Source organism: Capra hircus, chromosome 5 (genome assembly GCF_001704415.2).
Source record: "Capra hircus breed San Clemente chromosome 5, ASM170441v1, whole genome shotgun sequence".
Lineage (NCBI taxonomy): Eukaryota > Metazoa > Chordata > Mammalia > Artiodactyla > Bovidae > Capra > Capra hircus.
Genome location: NC_030812.1, coordinates 81,134,136 through 81,144,166, shown reverse-complemented (window position 1 = coordinate 81,144,166; position 10,031 = coordinate 81,134,136). Strand labels below are relative to the sequence as shown.

At 46.3% G+C, this 10,031-nt stretch overlaps 1 protein-coding gene across 2 annotated transcripts in view; it reads left to right on the top strand.

Annotated features, from left to right (window-relative positions):
* The window catches only part of ARNTL2 (aryl hydrocarbon receptor nuclear translocator like 2), a 106,847-nt gene continuing 97,202 nt past the window's right edge, over positions 387-10,031 (top strand). For both annotated transcript variants that reach the window (XM_018048376.1, XM_018048377.1), the window contains exon 1: positions 387-581. In XM_018048376.1, the coding sequence (XP_017903865.1) occupies positions 551-581 (31 nt within the window). In that variant the 5' untranslated portion in view covers positions 387-550. The remainder of the gene's footprint in view (positions 582-10,031) is intronic.

The following is a 10,031-nucleotide window of genomic DNA, read 5'->3' as shown; positions in this document are numbered from 1 at the left end:
CGACTCAATGGACATGGGTTTGAGCAAGCTCCGGGAGCTGGTGACGGGCAGGGAAGCCTGGTGTGCTGCAGCATGGGGTCGCAAAGGATCGGACATGACTTAGAAAATGAACAATCTCCCCCCACTCCAGTCCCCACACACAAGGGGAACAACTCCACACTGCAGAACACCAGACAACGAATTTGGAAGTGATGAGGAAAACCTGCTTTAGACAGGCACGTTTCCAGCGAGGCTCCAGGCGCTGCTCCGCTGGCCTCCCCGCACTTCGCCTCCCTCCGCCGGGGTCGGCGGGCGGGGCTGCCGTGACTCCGCCCCCCGCGGTCCCTTTCTCCCGCCCCCGGCCCGGCGGCTGCTAGACCCCGGGGCGGGCGAGCCCCCGGCCGCAAGCTCCTGAACCCCGAGCTGCAGTGGGGCCACCGCTGCACCGGGCAGAGCCCCGCGGGTGCCTGCGCCCCGCCTCGGAGCGGCCGCCTGGGCCGGCTCAGCGCTGGCCCGGGGCTCTCCATGCTGCGGGCCCCGGGGCTGCGGAGCCGGCCGGGTGGCTCCTGCGATGGCGACGGAAGCGGAGGCGGCGGCGAGAGGTGAGGTTGCGGGCCGGGGGCTCCGGCTGCGGGAGCGGCAACCGGGCCGGCCTGGAGAGAGCGGCCGGTGCGCGAGGCCAGGTGGGCGCACTTTGCCGGGGCCTCTCCTCCGACCCTGCATCACCTTGGCAGGCTCGGGGGCGGAGGTCGTCCCTTGCGGCACAGGTGCGGCTCGGCGCCCCGAGCATCCTCGCCCGGAGCGGGAGGTGGGGGGTGACGCCCGCCATCGCCGTCGGCTTTCGAATTGCCGCAGCCCCATTTCGGGGCCCCGGATCGGACGTTTCAGCGAAGATGAGCTGACGAGGGACCGTCCACCCAGCGACCGCGAGTAGCCTCCCCCAGCCTGCCGCTGGGCGCCCACTTCTCAGTCGGCAAGGACTGCTGCGCAGACTTCGTAGATTTCGTTTTTCCCCTTTATAAACCATTTGCCATTAGCCGTTGAAGGAGCTCGGGCTCTGCGATCCTATTCCCTCTGAACTGGAAGTTCTCACTTCTATTCCTTCTTTAAAACCTGCTCAGCGGTGGATCGGGCAGGCGAGAGCGGGGAGGCAGGTCCCCCACATTTCTTACTCTTGAAAACCACAGATTGCACCGCAACAGTCCTCTCTCAGCGAGAGGCGGCTCTTGTGCCATTTCAGCACTAGGAAAGTCATCCATGGAATTTGTTTGTTTCGTTTTATATTATTTTGGAGTTTTTGTGAATTGAGTTGGAAGCGTTGCTACGTCTTTTTTCTCTCTCTAGTGTTTTCTGGCGACATTCGCTGGTCTCTCCCGTATGACTACTCATAATTACGGACTGATCATAAAATATTTGTTACTTAAGACGGACAGGAGGCAGGCAAAAAACATGTAGATAACTAAAAGACTGGCAGAGAGTTCAGGGAAGCAGTTTGTTAAATCTCCTGTTTCCTTTTAGAATATTGTGATGCTTTTAGATTCTTCTGGGAAATACAGCAATGAGAAGAGGTCTTTGAAAATCTAATAGGGGATTTAGATCATGAGGAGGTTTCTAAAATTCTGTCATTTGAATATTTGAAACCTTTTTGGTCTATATGAAGATGTGAGAAGGCACTGGTTTGAAAAGAGAAGGTAGTATTCATCATTTTAAGCCCAGAAATCCTGTTTTGGCTGTGACTGAACTCTGCCCTTTACTATGTCCCGTGGGTTAAGTTACTTAGCATTAGTCTCTTCCTAAAGTGGAGATAATTTTAGTATCTATCTTATAGGATTGTTAGAATTAAATGAGATATAAATATATATATATTTTTTCATTTGGATATGCTTTTATTACTGATAAAATTTATAGTGTAGAGATTACAAGAGTCATTTTGGACAAAAGTTTTGCTTTAAGCTTTCGTAATAGTTTCAGCTCCTTGCTGTTCACCATTTCTCCCTAAAAAGTCTTGAGCACGTTTGTTTCTCTGCCTTTTTTTTTTTTTTTTCCTAAGAAGAGCCTGGAGAGAAGCATCAGTGTTTCACATCCCTGTGATTTTAACTGATTTTTGCCTCCCTTTTCCCTTCCTCTTTTTTTTCTCCTCGCATTTACTGTACCATATTGGGCCATTGATGTCTGCGGACACTGGGTGTCTACATAAGTGCCCACCCTCCCTGGAATCTGCATCCTTGTTTCTCATGCCCTATTTAAGCTCTAGACAGGGATAGCTGTTAATGACATGCTTTGGCACAAATGGTGACGTCTCACCCAGTGTGTCTGATACTGTGCCTGCCATCTCCTTCCTCATCCCAATGGCTCTTCCTCCTGCCATAGTTGTGGTCCTCTCCTTTAATCCAGAAGTCTGAGAGTCTGTTTTACTTCCCCCTCTTCTATGCCCCCTAGGGTGACTACACAGACCTTAATTCTGTCCCATCTTCTCTACACTGCCATTGCTGGAGGTCACACTCTGATCACACCTTATCTGGATGGCTGCTTCACTTCCGCCTTTGACTGGGCCTCCTGAACACCCACCTTCTGTCTAGGTACCAGGGCACTATCCTATCCCTCCTTTGATAGGATCTTCAATAGCTCTCCATTCCTATGTGAAAAAAGTTCAAGGTTCTCAACCCACCATTCAAATCTTTCGGGCATCTGACCAGCCTTTGCAGCCTCATCCTGAGTCCTGCCTCTTCATCTTCCAGAGCTCCCTGTCTCCAAGCCTGTGTTCCTGTTTGAGAGCTCCTTGGACCATCGCCCCTTTCCCTTGGCTCTGTAGTCTCCTCTGCCCCAAGCACCCTTCTTTTTGCAACTGACCCTCATGACCAGTATACCCCTCTCCTTCACTGGGCTAACTAATTTTCTTGAAAATGTTTTTAAAGATATGCTATCCTTTAGGAAACATCTTACACCCCCCTCTATTAGCCAGAATATAGCTGAGGTGACTTTAGAGAGACTTCAAAAAGAATTGTTCTGTGTACATGAAAGTCTAACTAGAGAGTACAGTGGCTCGCTCTATGAAGTTATCCAGGGACTGTGTTCTTCCTTGTTTTTAAAACATTTTTATTGGAGTATAGTTGCTTTACAATGCTGTTTTTGTTTCTGCTGTGCGACAGAAGTGAATCAGTTACGTATATGCATATATCCACTCTTTTTTAGATTTCCTTCCCATTTAGGTCACCACGGAGCACTGAGCAGAGTTCCCTGTGCACTCTAGTAGGTTCTCATTAGTTATCTGTTTTACCCATAGTAGTGAGTGTATGTCAATCCCAGTCTCCCAAATACATTCCACTCCCCTTTGGGCTTCCCAGGTGGCGCTAGTGGTAAAGAATCCACGTGCCAGTGCAGGAGACTTAAGAGATGTGAGTTCAATCCCTGGGTCAGGAAAATTCCCTGGAGGAGGGCATGGCAGTCCACTCCAGTACACTTCCCCAGAGAATCACATGGACAGAGGAGCGGTAGGCTATAGTCCATAGGGTCCTGAAGAGTCAGGCATGACTGAAGCAACTTAGCACACACCCCTTTGGTAACCATAAGTTTGTTCTCTACATATGTGACTCTTTCCTTTGCAAATAAGTTCATCTGAGATATAAATGTGTGTGTGTGTGTGTGTGTATATATATATATATATATGTATGTATGTATATAAAGTGCTTAGCACAGTTCTTGGGAAATAGTAAGTACTCCATAAATGTTAGTTTAATATAGTTGTTATTCATTTACAGCTTCAATTTGCTTTCTGAAAGTAATGAATCTCATGTCTATTAAGAAAGTATTGTTGCACTCAAGTGTGTTGTTGCACTCAAGTTAAAATTGGCCAAATATTTGGGCTTTTCTGAAAAAGGAGGGTATGAAAATACACCTGCTAATTCAAAATATGGCTTATACCAGGTAAGTCTTTATGGCAAGTTTTTGGACAAAGAGTTTATTGCTATTTAGCTGCATACCAGATGTTAACTTGGGGATGATCAAATTTAATCTTTTTTTGGTAAGAGGAACAAAGTCTCCACGGGGCCTCAGAGGGCCAGCGTTTATTGAGCTCCTATTACGTACCAGGCATTTCTTGGCCTCATACCAGCCCTGTGATGTGGGTGATACTATCTCCCTTTCATCGATGAGGTGAAAAAACTGAAGCTGTAGCCAGAAATTGACAAACACACCTGAAGTTAAACTCTGTGGCTCCTGGATGGGCTGCTCTTCTTTCTTTCCTGTCTGCTTGGATGGTTAATGGCAGTGTGCTCACTGCCAGACACTCTCTTTGTCTAAAGAGGGAGAATTATTGTTGCAACTTCTCCCATTCCTGGAGGGAAAAAACAAAACAGGTCTCTATGTCAGAATCCAGGGCCATGGGTTTTTTCCCCCTGGCACAAAATCCCTCCATATTCCTTTTTCCTAGGCAGATTGACATTCAGGCCTTCACAATAAAATGAAAATCAGGGAATTCTCTGGTGGGCCAGTGGTTAGTGGTTAGGGCTCTGCTTCCACGGCAGGGGGCTTGGGTTCAATCCCTGGTCTGGGAACTAAGATCCCACATGCCATGCAGTGCAGCCCAAAGGAAAAAAAAAAGTCTAATAATGGTGATATGGAAAAAAATCCCCATGGTTTGATTACACTGCTGAAAACATTGAGGGAGCTGGTTTTGAAGATGGCCACCAAAAATCAGCTGGTACCTAACATGATTGCCTGCTCACTTGTTTTTGATGGGTTGATGGTAAACAACAAGATTAAGCAAGCTGCCATGCCAACTGACTGGCTGGCACCTTCTGGTAAATGATTCCAGAATCTTTGGCGTTAGGGAGCAGGCATTCTCGGGAGAGCAGCACATGTACCAAGGCTGATTGCCAGATTTCGTCTTGGGTTTAGGCATCCAAGGGGCAACTTTCTCACCTTCCCTTCCCCCACTTTTTACCATCCCCTGTTTTCACCTGGGATGTTATCATACCCAGCTCTTATGAGGGGTAGTTCTGCAATTATGTAGTGGCTTAAATTCATTTTTGTGACTCAGATATTGAAAGTCACGTCCTGGTCCACTGTGCGTAAACTACTCTTCTTGTCCGAGCCCTTCAGTCTGATGTGCGTTACTCAAGATAAACCAAGATGGGCTAAAAAGGACTTTTGACATGTTTTAGGGGGAGGAAAGCGAGAGGAAAAGAGAGAAAGGTGGAGGAGTGAGAGAAGGGTTGGAGTAAAGAGAGAGGAGGAGAGAGGGAAAGAGCTGCGGAGAAACGTTGAAGACAGAGGATGGAGAGGGTGGAGAAGGGGAGTGGAGAGGAGCTGATCCCTGGTGGCGGTGGCGATGGCGGTCCGAGGAGGGCTGAGGAGGGATGGAGGTGAGGAGAGACGCAGGGGAGAAGGAAGGGTAGGGACTGCCACGCATTAGAATTTAACTCCAGGGAAAAAAGAAATCTAATGTTTAAAATACATGGGAAAGCCAAAATATTAGTAAACAGTGATTTCAGTATACTTTTTTCCTTGTGGAAAGACTTCTTGATTCTGAAAAGCGTGATCTGGACTTCCCTCATGGTACAGTGGATAAGAATCCGCCTGCCAATGCAGGAGACATGGGTTCAATCCCTGGTCTGAGAAGATTCCACTTGCCGCAGAGCAATGAAAGCCTGTGAGCCACAGCTACTGAGCCTGAGCTCTCGGGCTCACAAGCCACAACTGCTGAAGCCTGTGCACCCTAGAGCCTGCGCTCTGCAACAGGGGAAGTTTCCACAGTGAGAAGCTCACACATCACAATGAAGAGTAGCTCCCGTGCTCCACAACTAGAAAAGGCCCAGACAAAACAACAAAGAACCACCAGCACAGACAAAAAAAAAGAAAAAGCATGATCTCTTTCTGTGTGGTGAACATTAATTAGAGCATCCTTTTGAAATCTCTTCCTTTGCATAATGTTCAGGATATCATAAACAAGATAATAAGATGTCATTCAATAGCCCCAATTTCAGTTGCCTTGGGTTGAAAACCTCGGTGCCTGGCATCCGGGTGGTTAGTCAGCATCAGCACCACCAGGGTCTCAGTGAGCCAGCAAGAGGCAAGTGTCTCATCTACCCAGCCCCCAGCTTTTAAACTTAAAATACGTTGAAACTAATTAACATATTTAAATCAGTCTAGATGTATAATGTTAAAATTCTCATTTGAAAATAGTTGTTGGTGGGGATGATCGGAAATTTGTCATTTATCTCAGTAAATTTCTGGGATTTCGTTTCTCTTTAATCTTATGATTTAAATCTCTAGATAGTATCTTTACAGGAAGAGAGAAACAAAGAAGACTGAAGGAAAAGGAAGCACAGAGAGAATCCTTCTTCCGCTCAACCTGGTTTGCACTACAGTGACACGGAAGTGAAGGTTGCTCGGTCCTGTCCGACTCTTTGCGACCCCGTGGACTATACAGTCCATGGAATTCTCCAGGCCAGAGTACTGGAGTGGGGAGCCATTCCTAGCCGCTCCCTTCTCCACGGGATCTTCCCAACCCAGGTCTCCTACATTGTAGGCGGATTCTTTACCAGCTGAGCCACAAGGGAAGCCCAGGTTTGCATTATAGGAGATTTACAGTTGAGGGTCAAGACGATTGCCGTGAAACAGCAATTCCCAATACATTCAAAATGTTCTACTTACAATATTTTATTGAATTTCTTAAATGTTATTTTAAAATTAATTTTATTTATTTATTTGTTGGCCCTACTGCACAGCATGTGGGATCTTTGTTCCTGGATGAGGGACTGAATTCAGGCCCCCTACAGTGGAAGCCCAGAGTCTTAACCGCTGGACTGCAAGGGAAGTCCCATTTATTTTTTCACTTAGATAAGAAACACACTTTGCCCTCTGTTCCAAGCATAGCACAGGGGAAGTGGAGAACCATCCACTGGCTTTCTTTCTCGGCACCTCTCCGGTGCTTCTCCTTTACATGTCCTACATAGTTATGTGAGGGAGTCTGCCTTCCCATGTACGGTCCAGGCCTCTCCTCAGGCTGTTGGCTGCTCCTAGACTGCCCTGTCCTCCCTCCAGATGGGCCTGTAGGGGCTCTCCTGTAGTTTTGAAGGCCGAGCTCAGGTGTCACTGTGTTTCTTCTACCCCTGGAACAGAAGAGCTGGTGCAGGAAAATGCATGAACTTTGGACCCAGTGGGAGTATGTGTGTGTGCGTGCTCAGACGTGTCCAACTCTTTGCAACCCCAAGGACTGTAGCCCACCAGACTCTTCTGTCCATGGAATTTTCCAGGCAAGAACACTGGAGTGAGTTTCCATTGCCTACTCCAGGAGTGGGAGTGTGGGTGTCAGTTAATATACTAGCTCTGTGACCTTGATCAAATTATTTAACTTCTCTGAGCCCCAATTTCCTCATCTATAACATGGTGATAAAAAATGACCTAACTTGAAGAGTCATGTGACAATTAAATTAGATGATTCCAAGCTAGTGAAATCTGACCTTCAACAGATGAGTTTCCTTCTCCTCATGAACCCTTCCCAGAACTTCTCCTACCCGCTGATGGAAATGATTCTTCCCTTCTGTTTCCTCATTGTAGTTTTTGGCGTGTCTACGAGAACCCTGTGCCCACTTGCCATAGCTTGTTTAGGTACGTATCGTAGCTTCATCCTTGGGTTGCACATCCCTAAGAGAGCAGGGTAGGACCTGGCTCATCTTTACAGCCTTCACCTCCTTGCACTTATTAAATACCTAACCAAGCTTTTTGATTGTAAGTGACTGTTGGTTTGAGGTGCGGACAGGGCTGGTTTGTTCATAAAGCATATTGCTGTTCTAGGCGAACAGAGAGAAAGAAACGGATGAAACAAGCAGAAGGATTAAAGAGCTTATAAAAGGAGAGATGAAAAACGGCCAAAATATGTGTTGTAAAGACAGAACCTAGCACAATCTATGGTTTAACTGCTAGGAGTGAGCCTCCCCACCCACATTTGGGAAGAATTATATCTAGTTTGTGGGGGAGTTGGCTTTCAGAGAAGGGGTCAAGTTGAGTATTGAAGGATAGATAACTTGTGGAGGCAGCAAAGAGGGTCATCTACAACAGAGATTAGACGTGTATGTGGAAAACCATCAGTGATGTGCTTGGAAGAACTGGTGCTGGTCTGGCTGGGAAAAGTGGGAACGGAAGAACTGACCTGTCCTTGCCTTGTTAATGTCACCCAGTGCTGCCCTCCCACCTGTGATGCGGCAGGACAGCAAATGAGGAAAACCTGAGTTACAGGCTCCAGAAGGAAAGATCGTGCACCTTCTTTTTGGTCCCTGGCCGGCAAGAGACCAGTTGTGTCACCCTGAAATGTTACTTGCAGCGTATTGCTGACCAGAAAGAACATCAGAGGTCCTGGTTCCTGCCACATGATTAATTATATGGTCTTAGCTTTCCCTCCAGGCGCATCTGGGCCACTACTTTCGCCCATCCTCTCTTCTCTGAAAAAAAGTAGCTGCTTCTATCTTTAAATCCATTTCACACTGCTGCTTCTTAAAACCGTCACTGGTGCTGTCTCATTTATTCCTGCTGCAGCCTGCTGGGAAGCAGGTTTCTGGACTTCCATCCACTGTCCAGTGTAATGGCCACTGATGTCCTCCTCTTATGGACATGTGCTCCAGGCCTCCTTGCAGACCCTTCCTATGCAGCCCCAGGGTGCAGGACTGAACAGAACTATCAGCCTTGCCTTCCAAAACAAGCAGTGAAGGTTTATAAACCAAAAGGACTCCATTGCCATGCACGTCTGAACACATTCCTAAAAGAGCACTCCTGCAAACGCCTGTGTGTGATAACATCAGAAGATGTTTGTTGATTCAGACTCAGTGCAGAGGATCTCTGGCATAGAAGTTACTCAAAAGCAGAAACACTTACGTACATCAAAATACCTCTTCATCTTTTCTTCTTAGGAGAGGAGAAGAGAGGGAGAAGAGATTGTCGTTGAGCCTGGATGGTACAAAAGTATAGGTATTTTATAGACAGATTGTAAAAAAGAGATCAGTATACGATGGGCAGACTTGAACACTTTACAGAACAGAGATCAATATATGTTTAAAATGAATAGAAGATTGTGACGATTAGTAATTGTGTTGTCAAAATCTAGAAGACAGTTTTGATTGAAAAATTGAACACAGTTGCCAGCTTTATGTTTATTTCTCTCCTCAACCTCCTGGGTAGAGAATTGGATTTCCTCTCTGACTTACATGGTACCCAAAGGTAGGCCATGCTCACACTACTGTGGAGACAACCGTATGGCCTTCTAGGGAGGCCATCTCTTCTCTAACGAGTCATCCAGGCAACAACACTGACCTAGAAAAGAGAGACCAAACCCAATTTCCCATGCATCCGGAGGCTAGTGGCTTCTTTAGGACAATTCTCTTTTCTTTACCTTTCAACTTGAGTTCAACTAGCACTTTTGGCCTATCAGTTCCCTTCAGCAGTAACCATTGCTACTTCTGGGACAGGTGGGTCACAAACCATGCAGCCTGATCTTAGAAGAACATTCGGATTCACACCTCAACTTTCAGAAGACATCTAGGACAAATTCTTTATCAAGAGGTTTTAAGTAATTTTTTGTTAGCTGCTTGTTTTGGAAGAGCCTGAAGGCAGCTTTGGATTCTGATCATCATTGTAACTATGGTATGTTAATACATAAATAATATTAAAGTCATTAATGGTGTGTTGGGTTTTATTACTTTTTAAACTCATACTGTGTTTCAGTTTGTAGGGCCTTAGCATTTTCTTATTGCAAAGTCAGTGCTTCTCCTCTCATCGCCTTTAAAGGGTCTTTCTTCTTTCTAGAATAATCACCACTGGGTGAAAAGATACATAAATACTTCTGTGAACACTGATGAATTCTTTTTCTCAGAGTTAACTGAGGGTGTCTTATTTTGTCGATACGTTAGAGGTGAGGAACCATGATATCTTTTGTAGGTTCTGTATCGAATCTGACATATCAAGTCATGCCTGACTAGTACAGGTCACGATGATAGTCTACAGCATGTTTTCTGTGTACTCATAACCTGCAAGAATTGTATTTGCCTGTGTAACAGTGA